Here is a 19,461-nt window from a genome sequence, read left to right on the forward strand (position 1 = left end):
AAACTCCTGCACGAACATAAACAGTACATTTTCACTATGGCAGTATAAGCGCTACGAGGCCTCTGGGCAGTTAGGCACTATATAAACAACTATAACATAACATAACTGCCAGTATACCTGAATAACCTTGGCCCTGGTGGGGGACCCAGTGCCAGAGGGGGCCCCAGTTGGTGCCAGGTGATGGTCTAATCAGTGAAGGGCCCTAAGAGCACCAAGCCCTCACCAGGAATTGGATATTCGTTCACAATTGAATCAGTAGTGACCTTCTATGTTTTTTGTGTAATAAAATTACTTGTTTCTTCCTTCAAAGAGAAGTACTGAGCTGGACTTTGATTGCATTGCTCTGCTGGGGGGTGGCATTTATTCTTGAGCTCAAGTTTCACACTAACCTGCCTGAGAAGCCTGTGACTACTGCTAAAGCAGATGTTTTAAGTAGAAATTATTAATTAGTGTTTATGAATTTTAGGTGATTGAATTATGTGGAAAATGAATTAACGTAGACAAGAACGCACACGTTTGAAAATGTGACCTCGGAGAATGGCCACCAATATTCATGAATTTTACTAATGATTAATACATACAAAATAATTAAAATGTACTAGATGAATGTAGTAATATGTCATATTAAGGGTTATGAGGTGTGCTCTAGCTTTTTTTAATGTAGGCCTTAATTTAGCGAGTGTCTTGGCCTAGTTTTGTCAGGCCTCATGCAGAAGCTGTATTTCTTAGCGTTTAATAAAAATGCTGACAGAATGAAGTAACTGTGAAATGACCATTGTCTTGTTAAAAGTGCTTAATAGAAGCTTTTCGTGAGAACCGAGTGCTAGAAGTGTAAAAACATTTGTGCAATGTGTGTGAGATGTACTTTCCCAGGACTAGAACAATGAAGACACTGACTGGAGCTGAAGATGCAACAATATTGTTACCTGACGAGCTGTATGATAAGGACATCGTAAAGTGGACCAATCAACTTCATGTGAAGACTGAAATATTAGAATCCATAGATTTGGTATAAAAATATTATTGGGTAGAGTATAAACGTACGATTGACTGACCAATAGGGAATTAGGGGATAGGTTAGGTGACTTTATATAACAACGCGACAGAGAAGATTTTCTTAGATTTTCAGATGCCAGACTTATTAAGAATTCGAGGGGGGAAAAAAAACTTTAGGAGAGATATCAATATTATTCTGTCATTAGGCTCATACTCTCTGACCGAGAGCCTGATGTCTTGCTGATCGATTGATGAACTGAGGACGAAGACTGATTCTGCTTGCTGATCGGTAGATATGACGAAATGTGATTTGTATGCATTTTATACCTTTTCTTTCTAGGTACCAACTGCGCTGTTTTGACAGATCCCTAGTAAGATATATTTTCCTAAATTGTGTTCTAAATTGTTTCGCATGAAGTCCAACATGCTGATGCTAACTTGACATAAGTTAAGGGCTCTCAAAATTGACTGACGAATTACAGGGACTAATGATTGACTAGTTGTCTTGCTGAAGTTCTATGTATGTTGAAGCTTTGTTGCAGCTAACTTTGCTAATGGATTTGCACTGTCCTTCTGGAATGTGTTATGATTTAAGCTTTCATTACATTACGTTTGTCCCACGGTTTTGGATAACTAGTTTTGTTCATATATGTGTTTCCATTGCTTTTGAGATCAATCTACATGACTTTAGTATTGTTAATATGGGAAATAAACTTACTAAACTTTTATTAAAGGTGTGGTTATTCATGGCTCAAAGGTCATGGCGTGTGACATTTACTGACTATTGATTATTGATTTTATTGATTACTAATGATTGATTATTGTGTATTGATTATGTACTGGTGCTATGGTGAGAACTTCTTAATACGAGTCAAAAGATTCATCAACCTATTCGCGTCCCCTTGTAAGTTTACTTATTAAGGTCTGACGCGCTAACACTACTCACCTATGTTACCCTCAGAGTCTAGTGCGGAAAGGGTTATAGTTGGCCTAGATTGCAAAGTCATAGAAGGGAAGGCCTGAGGCAGCAGAGATAAAAGGGCTCAACCCCAATGGTGGTGGCACTGTAGCTCCTCCCTGGCCCATGGCCTCCTGAATGGTGTCTGACATAATGCTTCAAGACAGATGGTGTAACATGAAAAATAATCTTCAGATAACTGAGTCTAATGATGGAAGCGTAATCTTTATTAAAACACCTCATCCAACAAAGAGGTGGCAACTACTGACTCTTTGGAACAGAACAGATACTACTTTCCACATTCTACATTTTATATTCTCTCATGCAGCTGACTGGGACATTATTATCAGATATAATTAACATGTCACACGTGGGTTTGCGATTTCTCTGCTGTAGCCCTCCCTGGAACTCAGCCTTGTAATGACCAACAAGTCGGTTGTTGGTTAACACTAATAACCACTAGGATAGCAAATGCTGCTGAAATGTGTGGTTAAGTTAGCACTGAATAGATAACAATTCCCACTGCTAATCGGAATGTATGAACATGCGTGCTTACTGTCAAATATTGAGAAATGTATTTCATTTATGGAATAAGACCCTGAATGCTAAAAAGTAGGTATCCAATGCTCTAATAATTTGTGGAGGTTACTTCAAAATAAAATTAAATCTGATTACAACTTGCATTCCTTTTATGAAAGAGTGTAAAGCCCCTAAGGCAGAATTTCCAAAGTTTCTTCTCTCAAAAGATGCAATTAAACACGGAATGGGCTGGTGGGTCTGAATGGACATATTGAGTTGGACTCGCCTGCCACTTAGACATTTAAGATTTGCTAACATCGAAGTCCTATTGATTATATATTTGTTTTGATACATGATTATTTTTGCTTTGAGTATATATGGGGGTGACCACTTATCTTTAAAGGTGCCCATAAACTTAAAGGTACAAAAAGCAACAAAGAAAAATTCTCCCAGTACTAGTGTACTATACTCAGACTTTCGGTGCGAATAGACATGTTGTATGAACAAAAATTGTCGATTTATCTCGGTTCACAAGATAAAGATGTTATATTTTACAGTAGTGCAGAGAGGCTTGAATGATACAAAAAGACAATTTAGAAGGTTTTAGACCAGCTGAAAATAAAACATCAAAATGAAGAGTATGGAAGGAGAAGAACGAAGCATAATAACTCTAAATGGTTTCGCCAATCATATCAAGCACTAGATAGTAGTCCAACTTTGGAAAACAGTCACAACATGCTGGCATGGAAATACAAGGTTACACAGGTGACTCCGCTCTGGGACACTGAAATTCTGGGCACATTATGAAAGCAACCAGGGTTTGATAAATGGGAACTCACAGGTGACATATGGACCCAGGGGGATGTGACCCCCCCCCCCAGCCCAACTCGCAACAGGAATACCAACTAGCACACACTGAAAGCTAGGCTTCTGGATGAATTCATGCCCCAAAAAGCCAAGCCACTGACTTATACAAACTACCCAACCACACACCAGATGTCCTGCAGCATATAAGGGTACAGTGGGATAGAGAGGTGGGGGAAGGGGTGGGCTAGCAGACAGTGATTGTGGAATGTGAAACAGCCCTAGCAGCCACCAGGGAGGTTGCCATACATTCAGGATTCTGACTGGTCCAGCTAAGGATCTTTCATAACTCCTATTACACCCGAATAACTCTGGTTAAGCTGGGAGGGCGACATATGTCCATTGTTTACATACCTGTGGACAGACAGGTACCTTCTTCCACATCCCATGAGACTACCCAGTAGTATGGGGGTTCTGGCCTGCAGTGGTTGAGTGTTTCAGAGCGGCAGGGGGAGAGGGCATAAGAGTCTCTGCCAAACAATGTATTCTGAATAACTGGGGAGAGACAGATATTGGCAGGACACAAAGAACAGGGATGACACTAGGTCTGGCAGTGGTAAAGAGATGTAGCAAAGCCATAGGAGGCAGCGCAGGCCCCAGAGCGAAGGGCATGGAAACGGGACATGGATTGGTGTATAATAGCAGAAAGGGGAGTGAATGAGGGTAGAGGATGTCACCAGAAAAGGAGGAAATGCGGAATGGCTAAAACACCTTTAGGGGCCAGATATGTGGGGACTTGGATCTTCCTGGTGAGGATGAGGCATATCCAAGAGACACTGCAAGAGCACCAGACAATGAGTGGAGGGATGTGTGTGGGATCGGTTGGGCTGAGGCTGACTCTTTAAGATAATGTGAGATGTACAGCAGTGTTGCATTTTATGATTGATGTTGTATTTCACAAGTCAATAAAAAGAAGTGTTAAAAAAAAAACATGGCAAGCGTTAAAAAGAAGTATATAAATAGCTAATGGGGGCCGGGGAAGATAAATTATGAAAAAACTTGTGAAATCATGAATGAAACAATTAGCCTGAGAGATTTTGGTGTTTGGTAAAAGACATACAATACCAAACCGTACATCTTGAAAATGCACTATTCCAGAGGAAAATTAGCTGACTCATTTGAATAACTTGACAGACCAGTTAATGGGCAGACTCCTTCAATAACTGGGCCCAAATAATTTACCCACAATCAGCAGGGGGAGGGGCTTGGGGAGAACAAAAAATAAAGTAAAAAAAAGTACCTCTTGCCGTCGTTGCCGCAGCCTCCTGTTGCCTCGATCTTCTTCTGGTGTCCCAGCACATGCTCTCCAGCAATCCTGGCGCTGCTTTCATGATAGACATAGCATGAAAGCAGCATCAGGATTGGTCTGAGCGGCTTGGACTGATGCTCAGACACAATTCTGGGGTCTGTACAGTTTCTCCAGCCCAGCTGTTCAACACAGCCTGGTAGGAGAAACATAAGTGCGCATGTGTGTTTGGATGGCCTGAGACAGCCAACCAAACACACATGCGCACATAGGTGCACTCCCCTTCCTCATTCCCCCCTCCCACCTCCCGTGGCCCAGCCTAATCCTCCCTTCACACGCTGCTGGCTGAGCCACCAGCTGAAAGATAAAACTATAAAGAAATATTGTTTTATCTTTCAGCTCCTGGCTTAGACATAGGTGTGACACTCCTTCGTCATTGCGAAGGAGCCGCCCCTGCCCACAACCACACAAAGTAAATACTGTTTGGAAGGCAGAGCAACTATTTTTCGATGGGTAGCTGAAATTCCATACTCCTGGAAGGTTGCCAATCATAAGGTCGAATGTAATCTAGCCTCAAATTATCAATAAGCTTGACTGATATTCTGTCTCAAGTATTTCCTAACAATAATATTCCACCATTTGGAGGAGTGGGTGCAAGAGAAATCTATTACTGACTGACTGTAGGAAGTTGGCTCTGTATGTGCTATTTCAAAGTAAGGAATAGCATGCACAGAGTCCAAGGGTTCCCCTTAGAGGTAAAATAGTGGTAAAAAGAGATAATACTAATGCTCTATTTTGTGGTAGTGTGGTCGAGCAGTAGGCTTATCCAAGGAGTAGTGTTAAGCATTTGTTGTACATACACACAGGCAATAAATGAGGAACACACACTCAGAGACAAATCCAGCCAATAGGTTTTGTTATAGAAAAATATATTTTCTTAGTTTATTTTAAGAACCACAGGTTCAAATTCTACATGTAATATCTCATTTGAAAGGTATTGCAGGTAAGTACTCTAGGAACTTTGAATCATTACTTTAGCATGTATACTTTTTACATAAAACACAATAAGCTGTTTTAAAAGTGGACAGTGCAATTTTCACAGTTCCTGGGGGAGGTAAGTTATTGTTAGTTTTAACAGGTAAGTAAGTCACTTACAGGTTTCAGTTTTTGGTCCAAGGTAGCCCACCGTTGGGGGTTCAGAGCAACCCCAAAGTTATTACACCAGCAGCTCAGGGCCGGTCAGGTGCAAAGGTCAAAGAGGTGCCCAAAACGCATAGGCTTCAATGGAGAGAAGGGGGTTCCCCGGTTCCAGTCTGCCAGCAGGTAAGTACCCGCGTCTTCGGAGGGCAGACCAGGGGGGTTTTGTAGGGCACCAGGGGGGACACAAGTCAGCACAGAAAGTACACCCTCAGCAGCGCGGGGCGGCCGGGTGCAGTGTGCAAACACGCGTCGGGTTTTCAATGGAAGTCAATGAGAGATCAAGGGATCTCTTCAGCATCGCAGGCAGGCAAGGGGGGGGCTCCTCGGGGTAGCCACCACCTGGGCAAGGGAGAGGGCCTCCTGGGGGTCACTCCTGCACAGAAGTTCCGTTCCTTTAGGGGCTGGGGGCTGCGGGTGCAGGGTCTTTTCCAGCCGTCGGGAAATGGAGTTCAGACAGTCGCGGTCAGGGGGAGCCTGGGGATTCCCTCTGCAGGCGTCGCTGTGGGGGCTCAGGGGGGACAACTTTGGTTCCTCACAGTCGTAGAGTCACCGGAGGGTCCTCCCTGAGTTGGTTGTTCTCCACTAGTCGAGTCGGGGTCGCCGGGTGCAGTGTTGCAAGTCTCACGCTTCTTGCGGGGAGTTGCAGGGGTCTTTAAATCTGCTCCTTGTAACAAAGTTGCAGTTCTTTTGGAGCAGTGCCGCTGTCCTCGGGAGTTTCTTGTCTTTTTCGAAGCAGGGCAGTCCTCAGAGGATTCAGAGGTCGCTGGTCCCTTGGAAAGCGTCGCTGGAGCAGGGTTCTTTGGAAGGCAGGAGACAGGCCGGTAAGTCTGGGGCCAAGGCAGTTGGTGTCTTCTGGTCTTCCTCTGCAGGGGTTTTTCAGCTCAGCAGTCCTTCTTCTTGTAGTTGCAGGAATCTAAAATCTTAGGTTCAGGGAAGCCCTTAAATACTAAATTTAAGGGCGTGTTTAGGTCTGGGGGGTTAGTAGCCAATGGCTACTAGCCCTGAGGGTGGGTACACCCTCTTTGTGCCCCCTCCCAAGGGGAGGGGGTCACATCCCTAATCCTATTGGGGAAATCCTCCATCTGCAAGATGGAGGATTTCTAAAAGTTAGAGTCACTTCAGCTCAGGACACCTTAGGGGCTGTCCTGACTGGCCAGTGACTCCTCCTTGTTGTTTTCTTTGTTTCCTCCAGCCTTGCCGCCAAAAGTGGGGGCCGTGGCCGGAGGGGGCGGGCAACTCCACTAAGCTGGAGTGTCCTGAGGTGCTGTGACAAAGGGGTGAGCCTTTGAGGCTCACCGCCAGGTGTTACATCTCCTGCCTGGGGGAGGTGTTAGCATCTCCACCCAGTGCAGGCTTTGTTACTGGCCTCAGAGTGACAAAGGCACTCTCCCCATGGGGCCAGCAACATGTCTCTAGTGTGGCAGGCTGTTGGTACCAGTCAGCCTACACAGATAGTCGGTTAAGTTTCAGGGGGCACCTCTAAGGTGCCCTCTGTGATGTATTTTACAATAAAATGTACACTGGCATCAGTGTGCATTTATTGTGCTGAGAAGTTTGATACCAAACTTCCCAGTTTTCAGTGTAGCCATTATGGTGCTGTGGAGTTCGTGTAAAACAGACTCCCAGACCATATACTCTTATGGCTACCCTGCACTTACAATGTCTAAGGTTTTGCTTAGACACTGTAGGGGTACAGTGCTCATGCACTGGTACCCTCACCTATGGTATAGTGCACCCTGCCTTAGGGCTGTAAGGCCTGCTAGAGGGGTGTCTTACCTATACTGCATAGGCAGTGAGAGGCTGGCATGGCACCCTGAGGGGAGTGCCATGTCGACATACTCATTTTGTTCTCACTAGCACACACAAGCTGGTAAGCAGTGTGTCTGTGCTGAGTGAGGGGTCTCCAGGGTGGCATAAGACATGCTGCAGCCCTTAGAGACCTTCCCTGGCATCAGGGCCCTTGGTACCAGAGGTACCAGTTACAAGGGACTTATCTGGATGCCAGGGTGTGCCAATTGTGGAATCAAAAGTACAGGTTAGGGAAAGAACACTGGTGCTGGGGCCTGGTTAGCAGGCCTCAGCACACTTTCAATTCAAAACATAGCATCAGCAAAGGCAAAAAGTCAGGGGGTAACCATGCCAAGGAGGCATTTCCTTACACACCCCCCCCCCCCCAAACGAAAGAGGATGAGACTAACCTTTCCCAAGAGAGTCTTCATTTTCTAAGTGGAAGAACCTGGAAAGGCCATCTGCATTGGCATGGGCAGTCCCAGGTCTGTGTTCCACTATAAAGTCCATTCCCTGTAGGGAGATGGACCACCTCAACAGTTTTGGATTTTCACCTTTCATTTGCATCAGCCATCTGAGAGGTCTGTGGTCAGTCTGAACTAGGAAGTGAGTACCAAAGAGGTATGGTCTCAGCTTCTTCAGGGACCAAACCACAGCAAAGGCCTCCCTCTCAATGGCACTCCAACGCTGCTCCCTGGGGAGTAACCTCCTGCTAATGAAAGCAACAGGCTGGTCAAGGCCATCATCATTTGTTTGGGACAAAACTGCCCCTATCCCATGTTCAGAGGCATCTGTTTGCACAATGAATTGCTTGGAGTAATCTGGAGCTTTTAGAACTGGTGCTGTGCACATAGCTTGCTTCAGGGTGTCAAAGGCCTGTTGGCATTCTACAGTCCAGTTTACTTTCTTGGGCATTTTCTTGGAGGTGAGTTCTGTGAGGGCTGTCACAATGGATCCATATCCCTTCACAAACCTCCTATAGTACCCAGTTAAGCCAAGGAATGCCCTGACTTGAGTCTGGGTTTTTGGAGCTGCCCAGTCCAGAATAGTCTGGATCTTAGGCTGGAGTGGCTGAACTTGGCCTCCACCTACAAGGTGTCCCAAGTAAACCACAGTTCCCTGCCCTATCTGGCATTTGGATGCCTTGATAGAGAGGCCTGCAGATTGCAGAGCCTTCAAAACCTTCTTCAGGTGGACCAGGTGATCCTGCCAGGTGGAGCTGAAGACAGCAATATCATCAAGATAAGCTGCACTAAAGGATTCCAATCCAGCAAGGACTTGATTCACCAACCTTTGGAAGGTGGCAGGGGCATTCTTTAAACCAAAGGGCATAACAGTGAACTGATAATGCCCATCAGGTGTGGAGAATGCTGTCTTTTCTTTTGCTCCAGGGGCCATTTTGATTTGCCAGTACCCTGCTGTTAAGTCAAAGGTACTTAAGAATTTGGCAGCCCCTAATTTGTCTATTAGCTCATCAGCTCTAGGAATGGGATGAGCATCTGTCTTGGTGACAGAGTTGAGACCTCTGTAGTCCACACACAACCTCATCTCTCTCTTTCCTTCTTTGGTGTGAGGTTTGGGGACTAAGACCACTGGGCTAGCCCAGGGGCTATCAGAGTACTCAATTACTCCCAATTCCAGCATCTTGTGGACTTCCACCTTGATGCTTTCCTTAACTTGGTCAGACTGTCTAAATATTTTGTTTTTGACAGGCATGCTGTCTCCTGTGTCCACATCATGGGTACACAGGTGTGTCTGACCAGGGGTTAGGGAAAAGAGTTCAGCAAACTGCTGCAGGACCTTCCTACAGTCAGACTGCTGTTGGCTAGAGAGGGTGTCTGAGTAGATCACTCCATCTACTGAGCCATCTTTAGGGTCTGATGAGAGGAGATCATGGAGAGGTTCACTCTCAGCTTCCTGGTCCTCATCTGTCACCATCAACAGATTTACATCATCCCTGTCATGGAAGAGCTTAAGGCGGTTCACATGGATCACCCTCTTGGGGCTCCTGCTTGTGCCCAGGTCCACCAGGTAGGTGACCAGACTCTTCCTCTCTAGTACTGGGTAAGGGCCACTCCATTTGTCCTGAAGTGCCCTGGGAGCCACAGGCTCCAGAACCCAGACTTTCTGCCCTGGTTGAAATTCAACCAGTGCAGCCTTTTGGTCATACCACAACTTCTGGAGTTGTTGGCTGGCCTCAAGGTTTTTACTTGCCTTTTCCATGTACTCTGCCATCCTTGAGCGAAGGCCAAGTACATAGTCCACTATGTCTTGTTTAGGCTCATGAAGAGGTCTCTCCCAGCCTTCTTTAACAAGAGCAAGTGGTCCCCTTACAGGGTGGCCAAACAGAAGTTCAAAGGGTGAGAACCCTACTCCCTTCTGAGGCACCTCTCTGTAAGCGAAAAGCAGACATGGCAGGAGGACATCCCATCTCCTTTTGAGTTTTTCTGGGAGCCCCATGATCATGCCCTTTAATGTCTTGTTGAATCTCTCAACAAGGCCATTAGTTTGTGGATGATATGGTGTAGTGAATTTGTAAGTCACTCCACACTCATTCCACATGTGTTTTAGGTATGCTGACATGAAGTTGGTACCTCTGTCAGACACCACCTCCTTAGGGAAGCCCACTCTGGTAAAGATACCAATGAGGGCCTTGGCTACTGCAGGGGCAGTAGTCGCCCTAAGGGGAATAGCTTCAGGATACCTAGTAGCATGATCCACTACTACTAGGATATACATATTTCCTGAGGCTGTGGGAGGTTCTAGTGGACCAACTATGTCCACACCCACTCTTTCAAAGGGGACCCCCAGTACTGGAAGTGGAATGAGGGGGGCCTTTGGATGCCCACCTGTCTTACCACTGGCTTGACAGGTGGGGCAGGAGAGGCAAAACTCCTTAACCTTCTGGGACATATTGGGCCAGTAGAAGTAGTTGACTAACCTCTCCCACATCTTGGTTTGTCCCAAATGCCCAGCGAGGGGAATATCATGGGCTAAGGTTGGAATAAACTCTCTGAAACCCTGAGGCACTACCACTCTCCTAGTGGCACCAGGTTTGGGATCTCTTGCCTCAGTGTACAGGAGTCCATCTTCCCAATAGACCCTATGTGTTCCATTTTTCTTGCCTTTGGACTCTTCAGCAGCTTGCTGCCTAAGGCCTTCAAGAGAGGGACAGGTTTCTTGTCCCTTACACAACTCTTCCCTTGAGGGTCCCCCTGGGCCCAAGAGCTCAACCTGATAAGGTTCCAGCTCCATAGGCTCAGTTCCCTCAGAGGGCAGAACTTCTTCCTGAGAAGAGAGGTTCTCTTTTTGGTGTTGTGTTGCAGCTGGTTTCCCAGCTGACTTTCCTTTTCTCTTGGTAGGCTGGGCCATTTTTCCAGACTCCAGCTCTACTTTTTCACCCTGAGCCTTGCATTGTGCCCTTGTCTTGACACACACCAGTTCAGGGATACCCAGCATGGCTGCATGGGTTTTCAGTTCTACCTCAGCCCATGCTGAGGACTCCAGGTCATTTCCAAGCAAACAGTCTACTGGGATATTTGAGGAGACCACCACCTGTTTCAGGCCATTGACCCCTCCCCACTCTATAGTTACCATAGCCATGGGATGTACTTTAGTCTGATTGTCAGCGTTGGTGACTGGATAAGTTTGTCCAGCCAGGTATTGGCCAGGGGAAACCAGTTTCTCTGTCACCATGGTGACACTGGCACCTGTATCCCTCAGGCCCTCTACACTTGTCCCATTAATTAAGAGCTGCTGCCTGTATTTTTGCATGTTAGGGGGCCAGGCAGCCAGTGTGGCTAAATCCACCCCACCCTCAGAGACTAATGTAGCTTCAGTGTGACACCTGATTTGCTCTGGGCACACTGTTGATCCCACTTGGAGACTGGCCATTCCAGTTTTAGCTGGATGGGAGTTAGAAGTGGTATCTTTCTTGGGACAGGCCTTGTCTCCAGTTTGGTGTCCAGACTGACTACAGCTACGACACCAGGCCTTTTTGGGATCAAAGTTTTTACCCTTGTACCCAGAATTGTTTTGTGAAGAGGCTCTGGGCCCACCCTCCTGTGCAGGTTTTTGGCGGCCTGTAGAAGACTCTTTACTATTTTTGTTTTTGGCTGTCTCACCACCTTTCCCCTGGGGAGGTTTTGTGACCCCTTTCTTTTGGTCACCCCCTGTGGAAGTTTTGGACACCCTAGTCTTGACCCAATGGTCCGCCATCTTTCCCAATTCTTGGGGAGAAATTGGTCCTAGGTCCACCAGATGCTGATGCAGTTTATCAGTGAAACAATTACTTAATAGGTGTTCTTTCACAAATAAATTGTACAGCCCATCATAATCATTTACACCATTGCCTTGAATCCAACCATCTAGTGTTTTTACTGAGTAGTCTACAAAGTCAACCCAGGTCTGGCTCGAGGATTTTTGAGCCCCCCTGAATCTAATCCTATACTCCTCAGTGGAGAATCCAAAGCCCTCAATCAGGGTACCCTTCATGAGGTCATAAGATTCTGCATCTTTTTTAGAGAGTGTGAGGAGTCTATCCCTACACTTTCCAGTGAACTTTCCCAAAGGAGAGCACCCCAGTGAGATTTGCTTACTTTTCTGGTTACACAAGCCCTCTCAAAAGCTGTGAACCATTTGGTGATGTCATCACCATCTTCATATTTAGTTACAATCCCTTTGGGGATTTTCAACATGTCAGGAGAATCTCTGACCCTATTTATGTTGCTGCCACCATTGATGGGTCCTAGGCCCATCTCTTGTCTTTCCCTTTCTATGGCTAGGATCTGTCTTTCCAAAGCCAATCTTTTGGCCATCCTGGCTAACTGGATGTCCTCTTCACTGGAGTTATCCTCAGTGATTTCAGAGGTGCTGGTCCCTCCTGTGAGGGAGCCAGCATCTCTGACTAATATTTTTGGAGTCAGGGCTTGAGAGGCCCTGTCCTCCCTAGATAGGACTGGTAGGGGGGAATCTTCCTCCAATTCACTATCATCTTCATCTGTGTTATCCACAGAGGGGTTGGCTCTATCATACTCTGCCAACAGCTCCTGGAGCTGTAGTTTGGTAGGTCTGGAGCCCATTGTTATTTTTCTTATTTTACAGAGTGACCTTAGCTCTTTCATCTGGAGATGGAGGTAAGGTGTGGTGTCGAGTTCCACCACATTCATATCTGTACTAGACATTATTCTTCTAAAAGTTGGAATGCTTTTTAAGAATCTAAAACTAGTTCTAGAATCTAATTCAAACTTTTACAAACTTTTAAACTCTAAAAGAAATGCTAACAGGGACTAACACAAGGCCCTAGCAGGACTTTAAAGAATTTAGAAAAATTTCAAATTGCAAAAAATCAAGTTCTAATGACAATTTTTGGAATTTGTCGTGTGATCAGGTATTGGCTGAGTAGTCCAGCAAATGCAAAGTCTTGTACCCCACCGCTGATCCACCAATGTAGGAAGTTGGCTCTGTATGTGCTATTTCAAAGTAAGGAATAGCATGCACAGAGTCCAAGGGTTCCCTTTAGAGGTAAAATAGTGGTAAAAATAGATAATACTAATGCTCTATTTTGTGGTAGTGTGGTCGAGCAGTAGGCTTATCCAAGGAGTAGTGTTAAGCATTTGTTGTACATACACACAGGCAATAAATGAGGAACACACACTCAGAGACAAATCCAGCCAATAGGTTTTGTTATAGAAAAATATCTTTTCTTAGTTTATTTTAAGAACCACAGGTTCAAATTCTACATGTAATATCTCATTTGAAAGGTATTGCAGGTAAGTACTCTGGGAACTTTGAATCATTACTTTAGCATGTATACTTTTTACATAAAACACAATAAGCTGTTTTAAAAGTGGACACAGTGCAATTTTCACAGTTCCTGGGGGAGGTAAGTTATTGTTAGTTTTAACAGGTAAGTAAGTCACTTACAGGTTTCAGTTTTTGGTCCAAGGTAGCCCACCGTTGGGGGTTCAGAGCAACCCCAAAGTTATTACACCAGCAGCTCAGGGCCGGTCAGGTGCAAAGGTCAAAGAGGTGCCCAAAACGCATAGGCTTCAATGGAGAGAAGGGGGTGCCCCGGTTCCAGTCTGCCAGCAGGTAAGTACCCGCGTCTTCGGAGGGCAGACCAGGGGGGTTTTGTAGGGCACCAGGGGGGACACAAGTCAGCACAGAAAGTACACCCTCAGCAGCGCGGGGGCGGCCGGGTGCAGTGTGCAAACACGCGTCGGGTTTGCAATGGAAGTCAATGAGAGATCAAGGGATCTCTTCAGCGTCGCAGGCAGGCAAGGGGGGGGCTCCTCGGGGTAGCCACCACCTGGGCAAGGGAGAGGGCCTCCTGGGGGTCACTCCTGCACAGAAGTTCCGTTCCTTTAGGGGCTGGGGGCTGCGGGTGCAGGGTCTTTTCCAGCCGTCGGGAAATGGAGTTCAGACAGTCGCGGTCAGGGGGAGCCTGGGGATTCCCTCTGCAGGCGTCGCTGTGGGGGCTCAGGGGGGACAACTTTGGTTACTCACAGTCGTAGAGTCGCCGGAGGGTCCTCCCTGAGTTGGTTGTTCTCCACCAGTCGAGTCGGGGTCGCCGGGTGCAGTGTTGCAAGTCTCACGCTTCTTGCGGGGAGTTGCAGGGGTCTTTAAATCTGCTCCTTGTAACAAAGTTGCAGTTCTTTTGGAGCAGTGCCGCTGTCCTCTGGAGTTTCTTGTCTTTTTCGAAGCAGGGCAGTCCTCAGAGGATTCAGAGGTCGCTGGTCCCTTGGAAAGCGTCGCTGGAGCAGGGTTCTTTGGAAGGCAGGAGACAGACCGGTAAGTCTGGGGCCAAGGCATTTGGTGTCTTCTGGTCTTCCTCTGCAGGGGTTTTTCAGCTCAGCAGTCCTTCTTCTTGTAGTTGCAGGAATCTAAAATCTTAGGTTCAGGGAAGCCCTTAAATACTAAATTTAAGGGCGTGTTTAGGTCTGGGGGGTTAGTAGCCAATGGCTACTAGCCCTGAGGGTGGGTACACCCTCTTTGTGCCCCCTCCCAAGGGGAGGGGGTCACATCCCTAATCCTATTGGGGGAATCCTCCATCTGCAAGATGGAGGATTTCTAAAAGTTAGAGTCACTTCAGCTCAGGACACCTTAGGGGCTGTCTTGACTGGCCAGTGACTCCTCCTTGTTGTTTTCTTTGTTTCCTCCAACCTTGCCGCCAAAAGTGGGGGCTGTGGCCGGAGGGGGCGGGCAACTCCACTAAGCTGGAGTGTCCTGCGGTGCTGTGACAAAGGGGTGAGCCTTTGAGGCTCACCGCCAGGTGTTACAGCTCCTGCCTGGGGGAGGTGTTAGCATCTCCACCCAGTGCAGGCTTTGTTACTGGCCTCAGAGTGACAAAGGCACTCTCCCCATGGGGCCAGCAACATGTCTCTAGTGTGGCAGGCTGCTGGAACCAGTCAGCCTACACAGATAGTCGGTTAAGTTTCAGGGGGCACCTCTAAGGTGCCCTCTGTGGTGTATTTTACAATAAAATGTACACTGGCATCAGTGTGCATTTATTGTGCTGAGAAGTTTGATACCAAACTTCCCAGTTTTCAGTGTAGCCATTATAGTGCTGTGGAGTTCGTGTAAAACAGACTCCCAGACCATATACTCTTATGGCTACCCTGCACTTACAATGTCTAAGGTTTTGCTTAGACACTGTAGGGGTACAGTGCTCATGCACTGGTACCCTCACCTATGGTATAGTGCACCCTGCCTTAGGGCTGTAAGGCCTGCTAGAGGGGTGTCTTACCTATACTGCATAGGCAGTGAGAGGCTGGCATGGCACCCTGAGGGGAGTGCCATGTTGACATACTCATTTTGTTCTCACTAGCACACACAAGCTGGTAAGCAGTGTGTCTGTGCTGAGTGAGGGGTCTCCAGGGTGGCATAAGACATGCTGCAGCCCTTAGAGACCTTCCCTGGCATCAGGGCCCTTGGTACCAGAGGTACCAGTTACAAGGGACTTATCTGGATGCCAGGGTGTGCCAATTGTGGAATCAAAAGTACAGGTTAGGGAAAGAACACTGGTGCTGGGGCCTGGTTAGCAGGCCTCAGCACACTTTCAATTCAAAACATAGCATCAGCAAAGGCAAAAAGTCAGGGGGTAACCATGCCAAGGAGGCATTTCCTTACACTGACCAAGGTGATTTTAGGGAGGAGCAACGCAAAACAGTAGTCCACTATGCACTATGGGCTGTATTGCAGAAATCTGTGGAACAAAATGGAAAGCTCTGTTGTTGGTTTTGTTGACTTTCACACAACCTCTGATGAGGTGGCCCGCCAGACCTTTTGGTCATAACTTAAAATTTCCCCAGGCCTATTGTCTACCATATAGCAAAGTCATACCACTAACTGGGCACAAATTGAGAATGATAAGACAGGGCAAATATCAAAACATATTAATATTGAAAATGGTCTTAATGCTTGGATTATATTTAGCTGAACTCCCTGGCACCGTAAAAGAAACAAACTAATTTTCGCCAAAGACGGATGGAATCCTAATCCATGTCTGCTTTTTGTGGATTAGTTAGTTATTATGCATTACAACCAAATAGGAGTTCAAAGAAAATTAAAGACCCTTTTGTTTACAGTACATTGAATTATCTAAAGTCTAATGTGGATAAAAAAAATCCAATCCGCACATTAAGCTTATTGATAATTTCAAAATTCTATTTTTAATCATCTTGCTGTGCTCATTCAAGCTATTACTAAAAAAGGGGAAACCACACCATCCACAAGGAGACTCATCACAATCCTCCTGAGTGTTGCAGGTCCTTACCAATTAACAGATTTGTTCTTCCTCAAATTTAAACACATGCCTTTTTATGTTACATGAAGTTTTTAAGCAATTCTAGATTCGCACTTAACAGTTCCAACATCACTCGCAAAGGACTAGCATTGTCCATAGCTTGATCTGTTCCTGTCCTGGCCACAAGGCCCAGCCACACAAGCGAGGTATCGATTTTATTGGGACAAGTGTGAGACCACAGGGTGATGGGAATTTTCTAGATCCCTGCAAATTCCATAAGTTTATGTCACAGAAATGTGAGGAAAATGTGTGATTTTAGGCAAAATTTAATGTTTGTTGAGCACTGCGGGGTAAAAAAATATCTGGGTTTTCCTAGATAATCAATGAGTCCAGGCTCATATTCCACAGCTACCTCCACTGTCAAATCAAGTGACTTGTTTTTGTCAGGAAATGTTGATGTCACCACATTGTGTTTTAAGGCCTCTTCTATTGCAGGAGTTAGGCCTACCCACACACGTGCGGTATGTTTTTTTATTGGAAGAGCTCTGGGTGGTAAGAATTTAGTGAATCTCTGCAGCATCCAGAACTTTTTCTCAAAGAAAAGTGAAGGAAATGCATGTTTTTAGACACAGTTGGAGATTTGCAAGGACTTATGGGTAAGAAAATGTCATGTGACCCGCACAAGTCACAGCACCCTGGACTCACCTGGGTGTTTATTTTTCAGAAATGTTAGGATTTCGTAAGTCTCCTTGGGTAGCAGCTGGGCCCAAAATCCACAGCTCCTCACATTGCAAAAAAGGATCTGTTTTGAAAGAAAAAAGTTGCTCTCTCCATGCTGAGTTTTAGAGCCTTTATTGTTGCAGCGCTGGGTCCACTCTTACAAGTGAGTTACCGTTTTCAGCAAGGCAAGTATGGTAATGCTAGCAGGAAGGAAATTTGTGGATCCCTGTAGATTTTGGAACTTTCTTTCAAAGAAATATGGGGAAAATGTGCATTTTTAGCGATGGTATAAGGTTTGCAAGGCCTTATATGTAAGAAAACGTCATAGGATCAAACCAAATCACACGAATCTGGAATCCCCTGGGAGTCTACTTTTGAGAAATATCTCTATTTGGTCCATCTGGGTGGCAGATGAGCTACGGCCCAAATTAAAACGCTATCTACATTGATAAAAAAGCATTGTTTTTGCAGGGGGAAATGTGGTGTCTCCAGGTCACATTTTAGGTTGTTTATTGTTGTGGATGCTAGGCCAAGCCACACGGGTGGAGTATCATTTTTATGGGGATACAAGTGGGAACACAGAATAGCGGAACATCTGATATTCCTAATTGGATTTCTCATTTTGGGAGACAAGCCTCAGCAGCTATGGGGATATTCATTGAGTGCATGTAAACAAGAGGTCTGTTTTCATAGATGATCAATGGAATTTGAAATCTAAAGGTTTCTTCTTAAGGGTCTCTCCCTCTACATTGTAAACTCTGTCTCCATAACAACCATCATAGGTCTTCAATGTACCGTTTTTCTCCTCCAGGGTTCAGATTTTATTCTCCATAGTTATATGTCCTTGGAGCTAATGGCAGTGCCTGACGTCTGTGTGATCTGCTGTATTCATTGGGCTCATATCTGCAGCAGTCAAGAACTGAATCAGTTGTTGGTCTCCAATGCTAATTAGTTTTTGGGTTGAGCTGTTCAGCTCACCCAGTAGCTGAAATGGAATCACCTGCACAACAATATCATGCCAAACAGAAAACTCTAGGACAGCTTACATTCTTCCATCTTCAAAGTAAGTACTTCCACTTATCGGGAGAGAAAGAAGTATTTCTCTCATGGTAAAATAAAGCTAATAAGAAAATCAAGGGATCTCACCAAGATGAAAAGAGACCAACAGAGTTAGGGAGGAATGCGAGAACGGCAACTCTTAGCTGATGTAAATTATTTGAAACAGCTAGAGATGTGGTTCATATACTATTTGAAGGAAAGAAATAGTCACAAATGCTGGATATATGAGGAGCAAACTGAAGTAAAAATGCTTCTGACATTATGCAATAACCACTGAGAAGCTATAATAGTCCTACTGATATTTACCTTCAAAGTTTCAACTGTTTCTTCAAATGACTTGAAAGTAGGAGAATTTCTAGAAAAGAAGTGAAATGGTGGTGAATAAGTGGACATGATAGTATAGTTATAAGCACAATATTACATAACATTTAAATAATTAAAATGCAACCTACATTTTAAATGCAAAAATTAAATGGACAAGATCATTCTTTGAAAGAAAAAAAAAATTATGTAGGTGTCACAGTGCCCAATATCTATGTAATGGTGAAGATAGGATATTTCTTTAATATACTAAATTGCTCTACATGTCTAAGGATGGGTGCTCAGGTAAAGTATTAAAAGCACATCAGATTTTGAATATCTGCCAAGAATATGGGCTGAAGGTATTGCTTACCATCTGGAACTTTGTGATCACAGGGGAGTGAAACTCCAAACCTGCTTGCATGGAGTCTTTCTCAGGGAAGAAACGGCTGGAGGTTCCTGCAGAGTGATGACGCTGTGTGAAGTTAGGTAATGCATGCGTAGGGAAAGCACTACGCAACAGCATCCAGACAAGCTACACTGCCCAGCAGGCCATGAACTGAAGAATTCAGTCAGCCTCCTAAAAATTATCAGTTTGTTTGATTTATGCAACTAGAGAAATACACATGGGTGCCTCAAGTGTTTGACAGAGCTGAAAGGCAACTATCTGCAACATTATCAACAACTGGTTTAGAAGGATTCTTTCTTGACTGCTCCCATAGAAACCAATTTGAGAATGTAAGAACTCCTTTGGGGAAGACCCCTTCTTTTGTATTCAGTGCAACAGAGCTGTTGCTGAAAGTATGCCTTAGTGAGCATCAGGAATCCAAGGTGGCACATTTAAGATAAACTATTAATAAGGATCAGAAAAAGAAGGCGCAGTGCTGATGTCTTCTACTGGTAATCTACATGTTGCTGGGTCTGTGAAATTGTGTTCTTCATCACAAAGTACTTATAATCGGTTACAAGACTCTAGGAGGATCAAGAAAACAACTCAGACTCAGGGCGACCCTTTCTTCCTGTAGTTTTGTTTTCAGTGAGCTGAATGTGGACTTATTCCTCTGT

At 45.3% G+C, this 19,461-nt stretch overlaps 1 protein-coding gene across 3 annotated transcripts in view; it reads right to left on the minus strand.

Moving 5' to 3' along the window:
• The window catches only part of TPD52 (tumor protein D52), a 319,482-nt gene that overhangs the window by 15,894 nt on the left and 284,127 nt on the right, over positions 1-19,461 (minus strand). For all 3 annotated transcript variants that reach the window (XM_069220402.1, XM_069220401.1, XM_069220403.1), the window contains one exon: positions 18,403-18,451. In XM_069220402.1, the coding sequence (XP_069076503.1) occupies positions 18,403-18,451 (49 nt within the window). The remainder of the gene's footprint in view (positions 1-18,402; positions 18,452-19,461) is intronic.

The sequence above is a fragment of the Pleurodeles waltl genome, chromosome 2_2, assembly GCF_031143425.1.
Source record: "Pleurodeles waltl isolate 20211129_DDA chromosome 2_2, aPleWal1.hap1.20221129, whole genome shotgun sequence".
Lineage (NCBI taxonomy): Eukaryota > Metazoa > Chordata > Amphibia > Caudata > Salamandridae > Pleurodeles > Pleurodeles waltl.